Source organism: Musca autumnalis, unplaced genomic scaffold (genome assembly GCF_047663935.1).
Source record: "Musca autumnalis isolate F117 unplaced genomic scaffold, ASM4766393v1 scaffold_2, whole genome shotgun sequence".
In the NCBI taxonomy this organism is placed as follows: Eukaryota; Metazoa; Arthropoda; class Insecta; order Diptera; family Muscidae; genus Musca; species Musca autumnalis.
Genome location: NW_027411755.1, coordinates 9,302,732 through 9,323,728, shown reverse-complemented (window position 1 = coordinate 9,323,728; position 20,997 = coordinate 9,302,732). Strand labels below are relative to the sequence as shown.

The 20,997-nt window shown below is 35.8% G+C and overlaps 1 protein-coding gene across 7 annotated transcripts in view; it reads right to left on the bottom strand.

Annotated features, from left to right (window-relative positions):
- The window catches only part of Hnf4 (Hepatocyte nuclear factor 4), a 109,427-nt gene that overhangs the window by 74,512 nt on the left and 13,918 nt on the right, over nt 1–20,997 (bottom strand). For 6 of the 7 annotated variants that reach the window (XM_073966869.1, XM_073966874.1, XM_073966870.1 and 3 more), the window contains exon 3: nt 7,489–7,683. In XM_073966869.1, coding sequence (XP_073822970.1) covers nt 7,489–7,591 — 103 coding nt within the window. In that variant the 5' untranslated portion in view covers nt 7,592–7,683. Of the gene's footprint in view, nt 1–7,488; nt 7,684–8,053; nt 8,157–20,997 lie in introns of those variants that run through there. The other variant, XM_073966876.1, reaches the window with a different exon arrangement.

Below are 20,997 nucleotides of genomic sequence, written 5' to 3'. Positions count from 1 at the left end.
CAGACATCCGAACCGTGCGACTTCATCACCTTGACTTGTTTAAGAGAATTCACGAATTACCGCTTAAGAGAACTGCCAAACCCTTGTAATGTTCGGATAGCATAAAGGACGTTTCGGGACATCATCACTGCTGCAGTTGCTCGCTATATAACTGTTCCTTGAATACCCGAAGTGAGACCAAATTGTCCAGCGGAAGAGTGCTGAGCTTAGTGGGACCCAGCCCAGTTACTCCAGAGTCAAGGGGCTTACACTAAAAGTGTCGGAAAAAATAAAAAAAGCGGAACAAGTGAGACCAGATAAACTGAAGAATTGCAAAAGAAGTGAATTGTGGGAAACGGTCTCTCGAAACCTATTCAGAGGAGGTGCGTATCTTACATTAATCAATAATTTCTCGGGAACCCAGGGTGCAACAGGGAGAACTCATGCAAGGAGCTCTAGTCAATTTATCAAGATGGGCACACAACAATGGACTTGGGGTTAACCCATCTAAGACAGAGCTGGTTCTATTTACGAAGAAGAGAAAAGTCAAACCATTCACCCTACCAACGCTGGACGGAGTGGCCCTAAAGCTCTCTCTAGAGGCCAAGTACCTTTGCATTATCCTGGACTATCGACTAACGTGGAAAAGGAATGTCGAAGAACCAAGAGATGCCTTATAGCCCTTTATTCATGCAAGAACTCTATTGGTATGAGTTGGGGATTGAAACCACAGGTCATCCACTGGATTTTTACGACCATAGTTCGCCCTATTCTGACTTATGGTTCATTGAAATGGTGGAATGCATTAAGTAAGACATGCCTTCTCCACAAGATTAATACCGTTCAAAGAGCGACATATCTCTTAATTACCGGTGCCATGAAAAGCACTCCACAGGCTGCCCTCAATGTATTACTGGATCTTCATCCGATGAATCTCGTGGTGCAAGAGTTGGCAGCAAAGAGTGCTCTCCGACTCAAGGAGATAAGCTCATGGTGCAACTTCGACTATTTCAACGCTGTTATTTTACGACGATCTGGACTATCAGTGGGATCGGAGGTAATCAGTGACTATATATCACCACAATTACACTTCGACGAAATTGAAGTTCGGATACCTGAGAGAGAAGCCTGGACCCACAACTCCCCACCTCTACTCGGTATAGAGGTTTATACCGATGGCTCCAAGATGGAAAGGGGAACAGCAGCGGGCGTCTACAGCGATACCCTCAACTTACGGATCTCGTACAAGCTAAGCGAAAATTGTAGCGTCTTCCAAGCCGAAATCTTTGCGGCCACGAAAGCAGCAGAGTTGATAAAAACATGGAAGGGGACATAGTTGGACCGGTGACTATCTATGTGGATAGTCAAGCGGCCCTAAAATCACTTAGATCCCACTCAATCAAGTCAGCTGCGGTCTTGCACTGCAGGAAAGCTTTGGAGGCCCCAAGATCAATCGTTACCTTGTGCTGGGTCCCGGGGCTCTGCGACAACGAGGGAAATGAAAAAGCGGATGAACTGGCGCGTCGCGGATCTGAGTCAAACGACATCGAAATCGATAACTCAATCAAGCCAACCTTGTGTCACTTCATGCGGCTCCTAGAACAAGTATACAGGGAGAAGGCTGGTCAGATTTGGAACAAAGAACCGCTGTAAGGTATCAAAGGCAATCTGGCCCAACCTCTCCAAACGGAAGACCACTTCTCTACTCTCTATGAGAAAGCCCGACCTGAAACTAATGGTTGGAATAATCACGAGACACTGCAGAATAAGATCAATGGGATAGATATGACTCCACGGACTACTGCAGATTATGCGAAGATGAAGAAGAAACAATGCTCATGACCAGGAGAATTCAAACAATGCACTATAGGTAATTTGGCCTGAGGCAAAAAATAATAGCGGTGCTTTTTATATATTTTTAATGCTTTATATGCAAAAGTAAGATAAAACAAAGAATTGCACCGTAAAATTCGGATATAGCGAACATCGGTTATAAGAAACTACGTTTATAGCAAACAAAGTTGTGTGTTTCCAAAAAATGTTTCTTAATATTTGTACACACATTCAACTTCCTAAAACGACCACGATTATAACAAACAAAAATTGTTACGCCGCGAGTAAAATTTTTTACAATTTGTTAGGATATTCAGGCCCGCTTTGAAGCACAAGCGGATAGCGACGAACTTAAGCACTGTTTTAAATATTTTAACATATGATATTTAATAGTAAGCTTTAATAAGAATTTTACAGACGAACGCGTTTATAACGAACGCCGGATATAACGAACAAACATTCTTTTTCCTACCCTCTTTTCTAATTTTACCTTTTTATTCGTTTCAACCCAATGAACGCGGTTACAACAAAAGAAAAACGATTACAATGAACTATAGTACTGATCCGCCAAAAGATTTTTATAAACATTGATATGTTTAAAATATTGATTCGTGAAAAGATCTTTATAAATATTTTTTTAAAGGACCAAATAAATCACCCAATCATGATCCCTAGTTAGAACGTATTACGGCTATAATTAATAAAAATTTTGACCACAACACGTCTGTACATTTTTACAACACATGGTGAATATCTCTTTAGAGAAAATGTCTTTTTAGTTCAAATCGGATGCTTTTTTGTGTTTAATATTTCCTTCACCAAACAAAAAATTAAAAAAAAAAATATTTTTTCTGCAAGGAGGGCACCTTCAAAAAAGTGATATAACTTAAAAAACGCAAAAAATCGCACCTTGGTAATTTTGTAGTTGATTCAGAACCCTTTGCTGAAGATATTCTCGGTGGCAGAATTTCGGACAAAGTTGGACAATTTTGTAAAAGTCTATAATATAAAACTATAATTTTGTAAAAAAAAATAAATCTTAGGTTGTATCCTATATGACGATTTCTTCTGCTGTAACAAACATTTTGAAGAAAATTATTTCTTTAAACAGAAAGTACACCGCCACCATTCCACTGAATATCATATCTTTGTATTTGATTATTACCAAACTCTTACAAATTGCGTTTAGTTTTGCATTGAGTTTTAACCTTTTTTAACATTTTTTTATTTTGTCTTCGAAATTGTGATTTTAACTTCGAATTATACCGCGAGTTTTGAATATTTTTGAAAACAAATTGCACATGCATAGAATTTGACATGTTCTATCTTCGAATCAAATTAGAAAACTCGCGTTACTAAAAGTTCCAAAATCGACTTTTTCCCTAAAAACCTGTCCAAATTACCTATAGTGCAATGGGTGAACATACAAAAACATCTCTGACAACATTCTGCCAAGCCGAGCCGACAACACTGCTTCTTCTTGCCAAGGGTCTGAAGTGGCTTCAACATGAACGAATTACAGCACCTTAATATGGCAAACCCTCCTTACTCGCTCTCCTATCTAAAATAATTTCTCAATTGTCCTTCAATCCATAGCACTTACTTAATTATTCTTACAGCTTACTTCTTTCCTCGATACCTTCTATGCAATTTATTTCTTTTCTTTTCTCCAACCCACACTATAGGATGAACATAAGGTCTCCGAGTGGAGTGGCTGTCCAACACGATAGCTGCGCGTCCTTTAACCTAACTTCACCTAACAGGGAAAAAAGAAGAGTACTACGTACTATGGATGATGTTCCAAATTCCATTACGAATAAAAAATCATTCAAAGCATTGAGTCCTGACGGAAACTTCATGTTAATGCAGAAAGAGGTGGATGAGCCGTAAGTCCAGTATCTCACCAAAGTTCTCAACCCTACTCGAGCCACCCACATCGTGCCCGAGGTCTGGAAAATGGGCAGAAAGTTCCCGCTACTAAAACCATGCAAGGATTCCAGCCAGCAAAGACAAATCGTACAGACCGACATCGCCTTTGTCGTGCATGTCTCAGCATAGACTCTCGAGGCTTTACTTCTCCCCATCTTGAGAAATAGTCAATCATGATCAGCATGGGATTTTAGCCAGCAGAGTGTCTGTAATCGATGCAATGGAAAACATTTCGCTATTTTATACTTTGATTTTTTTACTTTCGCGCCGCAAGATCAATGGTTTCGACCAGTGTGCGTCTGAGACGTAGCCTCAGACATAATCTGCAAAAAATAAATGTCAAGGAATGTTCTTTCAAATGATAATAAACATTCCCCATTCTATTTTATTTTTCTGTGTTTTTTATTTATTTTGTTTTTCTTTAAAGAAAGTAGGAACCTCTAAATATATCACCCTTAATATTGAGGATAAACCCAATCGACCGCTGGTCTCCAAGTGAACTAAATATCTACAGTTAAAGACAGCTGTGAAATTAATTTATGCTATCCAATCAAAAGTTTTTGAGACACAAAATACAAGTTGTTGTTCGTTGCTTCCGTTATGAGGGATAAAGGCCGTATATACACTAGAGTGGGGCGATTTGAACACCATCACGGGCGCCTGGAGTTTCTGATTCTTGGGATTGTACTGAGCAAAAAAGTCAACTAGACCATATGTCTACGGTGAAAATCGAGCCCCCGGATTTTGACTTGAAGTTTTTTTTCAGGGATTTTCGGATATTTTGGCAAATAACAACCAAACCACTGATATTTTCGATCCAACACAAAGACAACAATTGTAGCCAAGACAATAATAAAGAACTCTCTAGTACATCGTAAAAGCATTGCAACGCTCCTTCAGGTAGTTATGGCCTCGAGAAGGTGCACATTTTTCGGAAAATATCGATAAACGACACTGTGCAACAAAATGGAACTCAAAGTCAGTGGGTGGAAAATCCTTTTCGGAGATGAAAGCCCTTCGTGAGTGTACTAAGAACCCAAAAGGAAATTTTCACCATAGGTCAAGTTTCCGAGATATCGCGTGATTAATGGTTTAATTTTGGCCCCTTAATTTGCGAGAAAATAGCTTTATATCTCTGTTAAGCGTTATTGTAGCTTCATTTTGAGATTACATGTCTTCAGTCAAAACGAATGGTGAATCTTTTTGTAGAATATTTCATCCCTCTAACTCAATTCCTTCCATGTCCTTTTCGTCCTTTATTTTTTGAACCGTAGTAAAAGTACCACAAGATGAGATTTTACAGCATCCAAATATTCTACAAAAATGTTCTTCAGAAGATTTTAGGTACGGTTCTCATTGATGACCAATCGATATTTCCCCGTTTTCATGGTCCTTTTTGACATTTGCCCGTATTTTGTTGAGAAAACCGTGTTTTGTTTTTATGTATATTCGTTATTGGTCTGTGGTGCATCTGAAATACTTACCATAAATAGCTCTTGTAATGTCGAACACGTTAATAACAAATTTTATTGAAGGATATATCCGGTTATCTAAACTTTTGAACCGGATATTCTGATATCAAAACCGATTTTGGAACCGGTTTTAAGGAACCGATTAATCGTATATGTATATCATTGGAAAGCTAATAAAATGGTCAATCAAATGACAGCAAGTAGCTGATTACATGATTACAACTTTGTTGGTTCCGAAGCTAGAACAAAAAAAAACCGATTTTTTAAACCGATTTTGATGTAAAATATCACTGGGTTGAAAAATTCTTTTTGGCGATGAAAGTCGATTAAGATATTTTATAAATCTGGAAAGACAGTTATGTCATAGGTCAAACTTCTGAGTTATTGTGAGATGAATTTGTGTTATGTTGTTTTGTTATCATGCACTTAAAGTTCATCAAGAATGAATTAATTTCGCCATAACTCAGAAGTTTGAACCACGTCAACCCAGTGATATTTTACATCAAAATCGGTTTAAGAACGCGGTTTTTTGTTCTAGCATCGGAACCAAGAAAGTTGTAATCAGCTACTTGCTGCCATTTGATTGACCATTTTATTAGCTTTCCAATGATATACATATACGATTAATCGGTTACTTAAAACCGGTTCCAAAATCGGTTTTGATATCAGAATATCCGGTTCAAAAGTTTAGATAACCGGATATATCCTTCAATAAAATTTGTTATTAACGTGTTCGACATTACAAGAGCTATTTATGGTAAGTATTTCAGATGCACCACAGACCAATAACGAATATACATAAAAACAAAACACGGTTTTCTCAACAAAATACGGGCAAATGTCAAAAAGGACCATGAAAACGGGGAAATATCGATTGGTCATCAATGAGAACCGTACCTAAAATCTTCTGAAGAACATTTTTGTAGAATATTTGGATGCTGTAAAATCTCATCTTGTGGTACTTTTACTACGGTTCAAAAAATAAAGGACGAAAAGGACATGGAAGGAATTGAGTTAGAGGGATGAAATATTCTACAAAAAGATTCACCATTCGTTTTGACTGAAGACATGTAATCTCAAAATGAAGCTACAATAACGCTTAACAGAGATATAAAGCTATTTTCTCGCAAATTAAGGGGCCAAAATTAAACCATTAATCACGCGATATCTCGGAAACTTGACCTATGGTGAAAATTTCCTTTTGGGTTCTTAGTACACTCACGAAGGGCTTTTATCTCCGAAGAGGATTTTCCACCCATTGAATTTGAGTCCCATTTTGTAGCACAGTGTCATTTATCGATATTTGCCGAAAAATGTGCACCTTCTCGAGGTCATAACTGCCTGAAGGAGCGTTCCAATGCTTTTGCGATGTACTAGAGAGTTCTTTATTATTGTCTTGGCTACAATTGTTGTCTTTGTGTTGGATCGAAAATATCAGTGGTTTGGTTGTTATTTGCCAAAATATCCGAAAATCCCTGACAAAAAACTTCAAGTCAAAATCCGGGGGCTCGATTTTCACCGTAGACATATGGTCTAGTTGACTTTTTTGCTCAGTACAATCCCAAGAATCAGAAACTCCAGGCGCCCGATAACACTTTTTTCCTTCCATACAAATCGCCCCGGCCTAATATACACCCATACAACCCTCAACCTTCAATCCTAATGTGATTTTTCGTTCCGCTCTGAATTCCCGGACATCCCTCGCATATCATCAAAACGCAGAGTAATAAATGACAGACTATATTTCAAGTCTATATAAAAAGTTTTTTTTTTTTTTTGCCAGACAGACGCACAATCGACCAAGACACTGATATGAGGTTATCTGGCCAGACTAGACTAGACCAAACGCACGCACGCACAAACACACACACTGCTCATTGTAAAGCCCATGAAACAATTAATCAGAAATATTGAGATACGCACATCAAATAAATGCCAATATACATACATATATTTTAATAAAGCGATGGAAGGGGCTTTGATTAGATGGAACACAATCACTTGTAAAGTGTAACCATTTTTTTCCTAATTCTGGTAGCTAAAAATTGGCTGCAGTGTTTTCTTTATAAAAATCCTTAATATACAAGGAAACAAAAGCAGTGTTCCTTTACGTGCAAGAATCTTGAAGGTTTGCCACTTTTTACTCGAAAAGTGTTCCTTTACTTCTGACACCATGCAATTTATATGGGAACAGTTTACAACTTTTACTACTTTTGCGGGTTTTACCATTTTCAAAAGTAAAGGAAGACCAAAAAATATAGGATATGGTACTTACCACTTTCTTCCTGAGGTTGCATCTCAATCTGCACCTCCATTTTCGCAATCTGATTAGACGTTTTTAGTGGCACCGGAATATTTATATTCTCAGCTACTCTCATAATTATCGATGATATCAATCATGGCCATTACACTATTACACTTGCCAAATGTTCAATTTGTGCTGTTGTCAAAAGGACCCGCCGACAGACACCTGTAATAATAATTGTTTACATAAATAGTAAATTATTACAAATTTACAACAATTCAATTAAATGATTAAACCATAAACAGGTTAATAATTATAAACCATTGTAATAGTATTTTATGCACAATTACGGCTAATATTGGTGGTTTATAACCAACAATCAATGAATTGTGGCTACGTCTTCACCACTGTACACCCATTTGTCCATAACTCAGTTGTTCTTTTCTGTTCTACTTGGTTATTTATTACTTTTTTATGACTACAAAAACAATCTAATATTGGCCATATAAACTCAATCAATTGACGATGTTTTTTATATATAAATTGTTATTTGGTGTTTTAGTTCGTTCAGGTGAGAACAATGGCATCTACATACGATTACAGCAAGTACGACGAGTATATCACCAATCGTGCATTTCACGTTTCAAGATTTTTGTTGTGTGCTATTTGGATCGATCGTCGAACAGATAAACTTATACCAACCAACCACCTCCTAACCAGTGGGGGCTATTTAGATGATAAGAAGTACTTATATACCTGTTTACCATCATCGGACCATAAACGTTTTTTGTGTTTTTGCCAAGTAATTGCCTAATACCCTGCCTGCCTGTATGCAATCCACATTGGCGTCTATGTGTGTTGGTGGGGTTTTTATTGCGGCTAAACTTTGAAATCTTAGTAAGGCTGCATTTTTTCTTCTGACGTGGAACCCTGTAGTATTGATCGATTATAGTGTAGCTAATCGCTAGTTGCTATTTCCAGATTAGAGGAAGGAAACAGGGTTGCCATTTTTAAGTAAATTTGAATAGTGTTTTCTACCAATAGATGACTTCACTAAGATCTTCTGTCAAAAGAAAACCTCAAAATGGTCGTACACCTATAGAAGACCTCATATAGGACTTTTATCTATAGATGACCCCATAAAGGTCATGTATAAGTAGAAGAGCCCATAAATGATTTTTATCTACAGAAGACCTCATAAAAGTATTTTATCTATGGAAGACCTGGGCTTTAATGTTCATCATGAGTTGTGGCATTTGGTTCCGGCATTGACCAGAGGGGTATAATGCTGGACGATCAATGAGGGCGGCCCTTCCAGTCCACCAGATATAACCATCGTGTCACGTGGTCTGACAAATGACGTCACCTGGAAACCCGTCGTTTCTTTTGGGTTAGACCATCTCCCCATAATGTTCTTCATCAGCAGACCGCCCGATTTCATCACCTCTGAACGCCGCACTTTCATCAATCATCGAAAAATCTAGTTTTAGAGAGTTCACCAATCATAGCTTTAGAGAACTGCCCAACCCCTCTGATGTTTGGGTAGCAGAAAACATCTTACACCATCACTACTACAGCCGCTCGCCATATACCTGCTGGTCGAATACCCGAAGTGAGACCTAAGTTTCCAGCAGAGGCGCCGGATTAGCAAATGAGCGTGATGAGCTTCGTCCTGCCAATTCCAGTGACCCAGAGACAGGGAGCTGACACTGGAAGTTAACAGGGTGGTCAGTGAGCATAAGCGGAACAAGTGGCTAAATCATCTGAAGAGTTGCAAAATTATAGCCGGAATATGTGAATTGTAGACAACGGTTAAGTAATTCTCGAACACTGAGAAGACGCAAGAAAGGACCTCAGTCACGATTGGCGATGTTACCATGACTAATCCGAAGAAGTGTGCAAGTTATTTTAAATGACAGTCTGTCGAGCAACCCCAGAGTGCGAAGGCAAGAGAATATACAACGTCACATTAGATCTCTACCTGCCGAGGAGGAACTACCACTATTAACATTGGATGATGTTGCGAATGCCAGCAGGAACGCTTATTCATTCAAAGTTTTGGGCCCTGATGGAATTTCCATGGTAATGCTGAAACAGCTGGATGAGAGATGAGAATATCACCAAAGTTCTCAACCTGTCGCTAGCCACCCACATCGTTTCCGAAGTCTGCAAAGTGGACAGGTGGGTCTACTACTGAAGCCAGGCTAGGATGCCAGCAAAGGTGAATCGTACAGATCGTTAGTCGCCCATAGCAAAGTTACTTGGGTTTTTACTCCTCCCCAGTTTTAGAAATAGCTATCCAGTTGCCGATCATCAGCATGGGTTTCGTAAGCCACACGGCACGACAACAGCGCTGCATGCCATCTCCACACATATTAGTCGAGGACTCAACCAGAGCAAGCCGTGCGATAGAACAGTGATGGTGGCGCTTGACTTATCAAAAGCACTCCACGCTGTTTGAGAACATTGAGCAGCCAAATTTAAAGAATTGGATAATCAATTTTATGTGTGGACGCCAGTCGTATGTGGAATTCAGGAACAAGAAGTCCAAGCTCTATAGAGTGAATTTTGAAGTTCTCCAACGTATATTCAAACCCCTCCAGATGGCATTGAGATCGTCCCTGATGTCATTTGTGAAAGGCTGATCTTTCCAACTCTTGACTGAGCTTTCCAACTTTTTTCCACCCGAGGATATAAAAATATACGCCACTAAATCTACGGCCACTCTGCTCATCACATGTACTGCAGAGGTTAGCACTAAGATGAATGTCATGGGTCAAATTTAGCTAAAATCTTCAAAATACATAAAATCGGGATGTACCGTTTTATGGGGGTTATACCAAAACATGGACCTATGTTAAAAATTTTTTTCTGTATATGTTTTGTGACCTCTGGGAACCTGAAACGTCAAATTACAAGTAGTTCGGTCAAAAAATGTAGCTAAAATCCTCAAAATACCGAAAATCGGGAGGTAATACCGACACATGAGTCTATGTTGACAATTTTAGGTGCAGGTATTTAGTGACCTTTGGGAACCTTAAACGTAAAATTAGAGGTAGATCGGTCAAAAAATGAAGCTAAAATCCTCAAAATACCGAAAATCGGGATGTACCGTTATATGGCGGCTATACCGAAGCATGGACATATGTTGACAATTTTTCGTGGAGATGTTTTGTGACCTCTTGGAACGTCAAACGTCAAATTTCAGGTAGTTCGGTCAAAAGATGTAGTTAAAATACTTAAAATACCGAAAATCGGGAGGAACCTTTACATTTTTGTTAGAGATATTTTGTGACCACTGGATACACCTTTAAAGTCAAATGAATGTCTAAAACCATCAAAAAATATTAAAAAACACGATCCTCAAAAAATTACCAAAAAAAAGCATGATCCTCACAAAATATTTTACGACACTCAAAAAAAAAGTTTTAAAAAATCTACAATTCTTAAAAAATATTTTTAAAAAATTCACGATCCTCAAAAAATATTTTTAACAAATCCAGGATTCTCAAAAAATATTTCTAAAAATCCACGATTCTCAAAAAATATTTTTAAAGAATCTACGATCCTCAAAAAATATTTTTAAAAAATCCACGATCCTCAAAAAATATTTTTAAAAAATTAACGATCTTCAAATAATATTTTTAAAAATTAGCGATCTTCAAAAAATTTTTTAAAAAATGCACGATTCTCAAAAAATCTTTTTAAAAAATTAAGGATCCTCAAAAAATATTTTTTTCAAAAACTCACGATCCTTAAAAATATTTTTGACAAATCCACTAACCTCAAAAAATATTTAAACAAAATACACGATTCTCAAAAAGTATTTTTAAAAAATCCACAATCCTCAAAAATATTTTTAGAAAATTCACGATCATCAAAAAATATTTTTAGCAAATCCACTAACTTCAAAAATTTTAAAAAACATGATCCTCAAAAAATAACTAAAAAACATGATCCTCACAAAATATTTTACGACACTCAAAAAATATTTTAAAAACTACACAATCCACAAAAAATATTTTAAAAAAATCCACAAACCTCAAAAAAGAATTTAACAAATCGACTAACCTTAAAAAAGGAATTTAACAAATCGACTAACCTCAAAAAGTATTAGTATTTCAAAAATCCACGATCCCCAAAAAATATTTTTAAAAAATCCACGATCCTCAAAAAATATTTGTAAAAAATCCACGATTCTCAAAAAATATTTTTAAAAAATCCACAATCCTCAAAAAATATTTTTAAAAATTCACGATCCTCAAAAATATTTTTAACAAATCCACTAACCTCAAAACATATTTTTAACAAATCCACGATACTCAAAAATTGTTTTTAAAAAATCCACGGTCCTCAAAAAATATTTTTTTAAAAAATCCACGATCCCCAAAAAATATTTTTAAAAAATCTACTATCCTCAAAAAATATTTTAAAAAAATCCTCGATTCTCAAAAAATATTTCACTAACCTCAGAAAATATTTTTTACAAATCCACCATTCTGAAAAAATATTTAAAAAAATCCACGATTCCCAAAAAATATTTTTAAAAAATCCACAATTCTCAAAAAATGTTTTTAAAAAATTCACGATCCTCAACAAGTATTTATTTACAAATCCACTAACCTCAAAAAACATTTTTAACAAAACCACTAACCTCAAAAAATATTTTTAACAAATCCACAAATCTCAAAAAATATTTTTAAAAAATCCACGATCCCCAAAAAATATTTTTAAAAAATCTACTATCCTCAAAAAATATTTTAAAAAAATCCTCGATTCTCAAAAAATATTTCACTAACCTCAGAAAATATTTTTTACAAATCCACCATTCTGAAAAAATATTTAAAAAAATCCACGATTATCAAAAAATATTTTTAAAAAATCTACTATCCTCAAACATTTTTTTAAATCCACGATCCTCAAAAAGTGTTTTTAACAAATCCACTAACCTCAAAAAATATTTTTAACAAATCCACAAATCTCAAAAAATATTTTTAAAAAATTAATGATCTTGAAAAAAATATTTTTAAAAAATTAACGATCTTCAAAAAAATATTTTTAAAAAATAAACGATCTTCAAAAATATATTTTTAAAAAATCTACGATCCTCAAAAAATATTTTTAAAAAAATCCAACAACCTCAAAAATTATTTTTAAAAAATTCACGAACCTCAAAAAATATTTTTAAAAAATCCACGATCCACAAAAAATATTTTTAACAAATCCACTATTCTCACAAAAAATTTAACAAATCCACGGTTCTCAAATCATATTTTAAAACAACTAACGATCTTCAAAATATTTTTAAAAAATTAACTATCGTCAAAAAATATTTTTAAACAAATAAAGATCATAAAAAAGTATTTTTAAAAAAACCCGAGATCCTCAAAAAATATTTTTTTAAAAAATCCACAATCCCCAACAAAAATAGATTTAAAAAATCCTCAAAAATAATTTTAAAAATTCCACGAACCTCAAAAAAATTTGTTTAAAGGAACCACGATCCTCAAAAAATATTTCTAAGACCACAGTCTTCTATCTATAGAAGTCCTCATAAAGGTATTTTATTTATAGGATACCTCATAAAGGTCATCACTCTGAAGAAAACATTGTAAAGGTCCTCTATCAATAGTAGACACAGTAAGGTCTTCTATCTTTTATATGATTCTGTGTTGTTTTTGTAGCACAAGTCTAAACTCTTACTGTAGGTCATGGTCAAGTTTGTTTATACAAAATCTTAAGCAAAAATATTTTTTTGAAAATCGAAGGCAAGGGCGGTGTTGGGAATTTTCAAAAAAAGGAAATAACACACAACACATGCATTGATAAAGCCAAAAATATATGTATCTACGGATGCTTTCGCTTGCAGTTGTGCGTCAAAATCTACGATGGACATTTAAAAAAGATGAAATCATGCAAACAAAAAATTGTTGTGTGCTCTAAGATCATAAATATATTGTGGATACCTACATATAATTGTATAATACAATTGTTGTCAAGTCAAATAATATAAATTTATTAATGAATTTATTATTGAAATAGGAACTAATTTAACCCTCTCAACCCAAATTTTTTTCCTTGCGGCAATAGCAATTTTGAAAACATGTAATTAAAGTATATGTCAAAACAAAGTTATAACATAAATTTCGGAGCGTAACTCCCCCTGTTTCGGAAGATACAGTACATTATTTCTGAAATTTATTTGGCCATTATTTTGTGGAATTGTGTAAATAAAAATATTTTAATCGTTCAGGTGTGTTCTTTTGGTCTTACTATTGAAAAATCAAAACTAAAATTTAACATGAAGCTCATATATTTTGATTTAGAAAAGACTAGAATAATTTGGACTGTACACAACGAATTTTAATTTTCACTGGAGTGCTAGACTTCACACTGAATAATGCACCGTAGCTATGTTGATCGGGACACAACCGATATTTTTTGTAGGTACAAGGTTATAGAGCCTCCTGTGTATACTTTTGAGAAAGATTCAAAGCAGAATATGTAAAATAGCGGTACTTAGATGCTTATAAAGACAATGTTGCATATATGCAACATCGGGGATGAGAGGGTTAAAATTGGGGATATCTGCAATATTTTAACACATTATGTACGATATTTACAAATACAAAATATCCCAATCCTTTAAAGCCTTTATTCCATACCTTCCAGCCCATGTACTATAATGTTTCATCTGCACTAAAAATTTTTAGCTAAAAAAAACTAAATTCCTTCCTTCCACACACCACAGTAAAACGAGTAAAACAAGCAAACAAACAAATAAAATAATAAACGTTCCACTTATTTGATAATACCCTCTTGAGTGTCAACATCATTTCGTTGCTTTTTTATCAAAATGTACTTGGCGGATCGCCGCTGTTGTTGTTGCAGTTTTGTTTCTTTCGATTATTAACACCGCAACACAACCCCCCACGGCGGACATTTCAATTGCGCTAATCTACCCTAATACGACTTCCTCCCCATCCCCCACCAACCTTCGATAATAATGATGTGATACGTTTGTCGTAAATTGTTGTCAAATTGTTGAAGTATTTTAGAAGAGTTAAACAAAAAATAGAAAAATATAAATATTTGCAGATGTCGTCTGTAGATTTTTATCGAAAGTAAAAGTTTTGTTGACGTCCGTCAGTAGTAGAAAACCGGGCCGTCAATAGTGAAATGTATTTATTCGATGGTAGCCGCAAACATTAATGACAGATTATCTCATTTGTGATAGCAACGACGATTAGAAGAAATAAATAATGGGAATGTTAGTGCAACTCTAAATTGTTAGGAAATATTTGTGAAGAAGTGGAATACAAGATAGAACAGTTTGGTTATGATTATTTCAAAAAATACGAATGCATATTGAATTCAATGATGCTTTAGTTAGGGTTAGTGTTGGAATTTTTTCATAAAAGTCGTGAGAGTGAATTTTTTATTTAAAAATTGAAAGTTAAATTTAAATAGAAAACTAAAGGCCTCTGTACATAAGCCGCTGCCTTTCTTACTTAGGTCATTTCTGGCAGCAGTCTAAAGGGAATAGGACAAACTAGTTCGAATATGGCTCGGCCGTTCTTTATCAAAACAAAACAATCCTCGAAAACCCTTTAAACTTGGCTTAAGAGAATATTTTGAACTTTTGTGACGGAGGTACCGGAAGGAGTTGTCCGTTATAGTCAATCATCGATTTTGTAGAGCTTTTTGACTATTACACGGAGGAAAAAAAAAACGCCTGTCTAACATATGCCCCAAACATATTTTGCTGCAAACATATATTTGTTTGCAATCAGTCCTAAAAATAACATATGTTTGGGTCCTGCAAACAAATACCCAGCAAAATGTTCGATGCCAAGGATGCTATTCAAGAATGGGTGCAAGTGAAATGGAATGTCATTTTTTCAGCATCTTCACTCATTCTTTTTACAAGAGCGTGACCCCCAAAAGATGCAATTCATTTTCAGATCCTAAGCATGTCATCTTTACTAACTCAATGGAATGGCATCTTCAACAATTCTTTGGAATGGCATCTATACCAATCCTTTGGCATGTCATCTTAACCAATTCCCAAGAATAGCTTTTTCACTAATCTTTGGCATGTCATTTTCACCAACCCTTTGGCATGTAATTTTCACGTCTTGTTCGGAAAATGGAAAATGCTGTATTGAAAAATGATTTTAATTTTTTTATTTTATTAATTCAAAGGAATTAATGAAATAACTATAATTTATTTATCATCATAAAGTTTACATCTATATTTGCAGTTTGTTCTCGTTGTTGTAACAGTAGTTATTTGATCCTAAATTCTACGTACTACTGTCATCCACACTTAAAATTTATTATCCAACGTTTCAACGTAGTCTGCTCGATGACATCAAACAACGAGGTTGCTTGACAATATCAAAGGGCTTTGCTAAATCAAGTGTCACTATCACTGTTCTATCGCACAGCTTGCTCTGAGTGAGTCTTCGGCTAATATGGAGATGGCCTTCAGCTCAGTTGTTGTGCTGCTTATGGATCCTATGCTATTGATCGGCAACTGGAAAGTTATTTCTGATGGTGGAAGAACTAAAGCCACAAGGGTCCTTGCTACGGGCGACAAAATCGGCCTGTAAGATTCACCTTTGCTGGCATCCTTTTCGGGCTTCAGTAGCTGACCTATTTTCCAGACTTCGGGAACGATGTGTTTGACAAGCGACAGGTTGTAGATTTAAGTGAGAAACTGGACTTCCGGCTGTCCCAGCTTTGGCAGTCTAAACACCGCCGCTGCACCGCAACAGAGTTTACTTCGTCCACTCTCAGCCACTGATTTTGTTTCATCTTAGAAAAGCTTTTCTATTATCTTCTCATCACCAGTTCAGATTTCGACATGGACTCCAACGGCACTCCTTTAAGAATTTCTAGTTCGTGAACCTACATTTATTTAACTTGTAATTTTATAACAAAATTTTTGAAAATGTATACTCTTTTGTTTTGATGTCGCTACATGTAGGGACGTACAAATCGACTTGTTTTTTTTTTTTTTTTGTAGTGATCTGTAAAAATGATTCAAATGCTGATGAAAAGATCGGATCTTTCACGACTTCCTTTGCATGGGTTTAAATGCTAATGAAAAGATCGGATATTTCACGACTTCATTTGAACCAATGCAAAAGATCCAGTGAAATCATGGTATCTCATGGAACCACTTCCATAAAATTTTGCTGGGTACAAAACCAAAAGCCACAAAAAAAAAAACAAACACCTGCACTAGTGGGCGCTTTCTGAGAGCACCCTACAAGCAAAAACTATCGCGGAAGTGACTTAGGCATGTCGCCCAGGGCGATAGTCGCGGAAGTCACCCTGAAGTGGCCTCCGTTGTGAAGAAATGACAGCGACACTTCTAGAAGATCATTTCCGCGATAGTTCTTGAAATTAAAAAAAATATTATATAATATTTTTTTTTATTTTAATTTTTATTATTTTTAATTTATTTTGTTGTTTTTTTGTTTAAAATTTTATATATATATGGAATATGTATTGGTGTAATTACCAATATTAAATGCGATTTCTTCCTTGTCCAATAAAATATTTCCATTTACCTTTTTTTATTCAATTATAAAATGTATTGGGCATTTAATTTACTAAAAAGCACTGATTTATTCATTCACTTTGCCGACTTTACTCAACGATTGTATTTCGAAAACTGAAGAAACAAGTAAAAAAGTATCAGTCGGCTTTGCCGACAGAGATATACCCTCAGCCTGTGTATATTGAAACAAATTTTTCCCAAAATACGTATGTATTTAGGGGCTTTTAAAAATTTTGGGCGTTTCAACCGACGAAAATGTTGATTAGGATTAAAGATCAAAAGTTTTACGAAGGAGATACTAAAAGGAATGGATCGACATTGACCGTTATGGAAGTGGATTTCCAGCCACAACATTTGGTACCATAGGGGGTTTTTACACTCTTCGGGCTGTTTGCTCAAGAAGTATGGACTTGCCACTAAAAAAAAAAACGTTGCCATCGTAATTGAGGCAGCGAATGCAAGTTGCTTGAACAAAAATCAAAGTGATTCGATATCAGGTCTTAAAGTGAACTTATCCAAAATTTTGTGTGGGAGGTAACGGATGGAGTGGACAAATATAACCCATATTTCAACCTGATCTATATCTGGTACATATATTAGGATGTGTAAAGTATAGACCAATTCGGCCACTCCCTTCAAGAGTTACCGTACGAACAATTTTTCGAACATGTTTGAAATTTTGTGGGGGAGGTACCTGAAGGAGTGGAGCGATATGAGTTATGTTCAAACTTAAACTATGTTTGGACAAAATATTACTAAGGACATATTTTGGACCGAATCGGCAGATCCGTTCGAGAGTTATCTTTCGCTCCAACCACCTCACACGGTGTCATAGGGGTTTTTTGCAAGTTTCATGCTATTTTCTCAGGAAGTATGGACTTGCCCCTGATGAAACTTGTACCGTCGTATGGAGGGCAGTGAATACAAGTTGCTAAAACAAAAATCAAAGCGATTCGAGAGATGGCCCTAAACTGAATTTTCCGAAATTTTGTGTGGGAGGTACCCGAAGGAGTGGACCTATTGAGACCATATTGGAACCTCATATTACTCTGGTAGAAAGTTTACGCTGTACAAAGTATGGACCAAATCGGTCACTCCCTTCAAGAGTTATCGTGCGCACAAACTTTCCGAACATTTTCGAACTTTTGTGGGGGAGGTACCGGAAGGAGTGGACCGATGTAGCTCATCTTCGAACTTAAACTAAGTTTAAGTATCAAAGTGTATATACCCTCCTTAGCCTAAAGGCTGAGGGTATAAAGAGAACAACATAATTAATGCCATTTTTTATACCCTCAGCATTTATGCTAACGAGGGTATATACACTTTCATATGGGCAAAACGTGTCTCATCGAAATAATGGTTTTAGACGCCAAGTATGTTTGGACGAAATTTGTTTCAGACAATTTGGAGTCGATTTAGCAATGTCCGTCCGTTTGTCTGTCTGGCTGGTGCGCACGATAACTCTCGAACCGGATGAACCGATTTGGTCCAAAATTTGGCTTTCGCAATATTTGGTCCAAACTTAAGTTTAAGTTCGAAGATGTATCGGTCCACCCATTCCGGTACCTCACCCACAAAAGTTCGAAAATGTTCGGAAAATTTGTGCACACGATAACTCTTGAAGGGAGTGAAATTTCTACCAAACTTAGATAAGGTTCCAATATGGATTCAATCGGTCCACGCCTTCGGGTACCTCCCACACAAAATTTCGGAAAAGTTCAGTTTAGGAACTGCTCTCGTATCGTTTTAATTTTTGTTGTAGCATCTTGTATTCACGGCCCCCATATGGCGGTACAAGTTTCATCAGGGGCAAAATCCTACTTCATGATAAAATAGCCTGAAAGGGTGGAGCGCAAGATAACTCTCGCGTTGCCAGAAAAGAAAATCATACAATTACAATGAGTGAAACGACAGAAATTATTTAAAAAATCATTCAATATCAGTGTTTTGAACCTTCAGCTACTAATTTAATTGTAAAAAAGTAAGAATTTCAATGTAGAAATTGGATTTTTTTTATCAATAAATTTGCTATCGGCAACGCAACTGGAGTTGGGTTGCTATCCATAATCGAACCCTTAGTTTAAGTTCGAAGATAAGCCATATCGGTTCACTCCTTCAGGTACCTCCCCCACAAAAGTTCAAAAAAATTGTGCGCACGATAACTCTTGAAGGGACGGACCGATTTGGTCCATACTTTACGCATTCTAATATATCTACCAGATATATATCAGGTTTGAATATGGGCTATATTTGCCCATTCCTTCGGGTACCTCCCACACACAATTTCGGATAAATTCTTGACTAACTTTAATTTCTGTTGAAGCAACTTGCATTGGCTGTCTCAATTACAACGGTAAAAGGTTTTTCAGTGGCAAGTCCATACTTCTTGGGAAAACAGGTCGAAAGTTGTAAAAAACCCCTATGACATCATATGTAGTAGTTAGAGAGCACAATAACTTTCGAACTGATAGACCGATTTGGTCCAAAATTTGGTCTACGTCATATTTTTTCCAAACTTAGTTTAACTTCTAAAATGGCCCATATCGGTCCTCTCCTTAGGATACCTTCCCCACAATAGTTCAACATTTGTATTCAGGTGCAGTTTAGGGTTTGTTCGGAGATCCTTTGGAAATTTATACCGATGATGTACAGCCATATTATGTTTTCCGTGGACAAGTCTATGCTTCCTGGCATACTGGTCCGACAGGTGTACGATAACCCAATGAAATGACTAGTGGGCGCGATATCTATCGAAAAGATATGACGCTCAAAGTAAGATCCACTTCCGTAATGCACTATGTCTGTCCTTTCCCTCCTCCGCAAAACTTTTGAACTTGAATCCTAATCCAAGTGCCAAAAAATTCTGAAAAGACACCAAATACATTCGATGAATGTTCTAATTCACATAGACTGAGGGTATATCTCTGTCGGCAAAGCCGACTGTTACCTTTTTACTTGTTTCTTTTCCTCCTCGCTTGCTACGTTGGTTATTTCGTCTCCTATTATACCAAACACACAGCTCTTTATTATAAAACAGCATTCCACAGCCGCGAGAGCCCTGTTGTTACTCTCTTTGACAAAAATCCTCTCTCCACCCATAAAAAATATGTTCTAACACCAATAAATTTGAGATATGTTACACAATGTTGCAAACATATATTTTTTGGACACAAACAAATTATGTTTGGATCCAAACATATACTCGTATTTATATGTAATCAGTCCCAAACAAATATTTGTTCGGATCCAAACATATGTATTTCTAACATATATTCTTCTGCGTGTATAAATATGAAGATATCCGGTGCTAAATGAGACTCCCCCTGGAGATGTTAGGTCTGTTCCGATTTTTGTAAATACATATGTATGTATAAAGAAAAAATGTGTATTGCGGAAAACAAACTAATATCTTGTTATAATATACATAGTTGCACAAACAATCTAATTTCCATAAAATTATCCCAAAAACATCCTGAAATATTAGAGGGACTTTTCACATACCAATGACAGCTGCCTGATTCAAGCGTAGTGATATCCCCTAGTCCTGAGAAGTTTTAGCCACCATTGGAATTTTTTAAATAGTGTAGCCAGGAGTCCTGCCAACCATTGCACCACAGTGACATTCAATATATATTTACCATAAATATTTTATCTTTTAAAATAGGTTTGCTTCGACCATATTCTTTCTTTGAGTGAAATCTCGACATTGAAGGAAATATTTTCTCTAAACTTATCAGTAATGTCCGAAGCACTTGCATAATCAGCTCATTTCGATGAAGCGATAAAAAAAAACTTCACAAAAATATTCTGTAGAGAACATAGCAGTACAGTGGTTCTTAATGAGGTAAATGAACCAAAACTATGTGGGAAATTATTTTGATAAGTGAAAGAATTTCATCGATTAGGAAGTCGAAGCGATTTTCCTATTTTGCATTGTTTATAGTAAGGAAAATACTTTCTTTGCAATA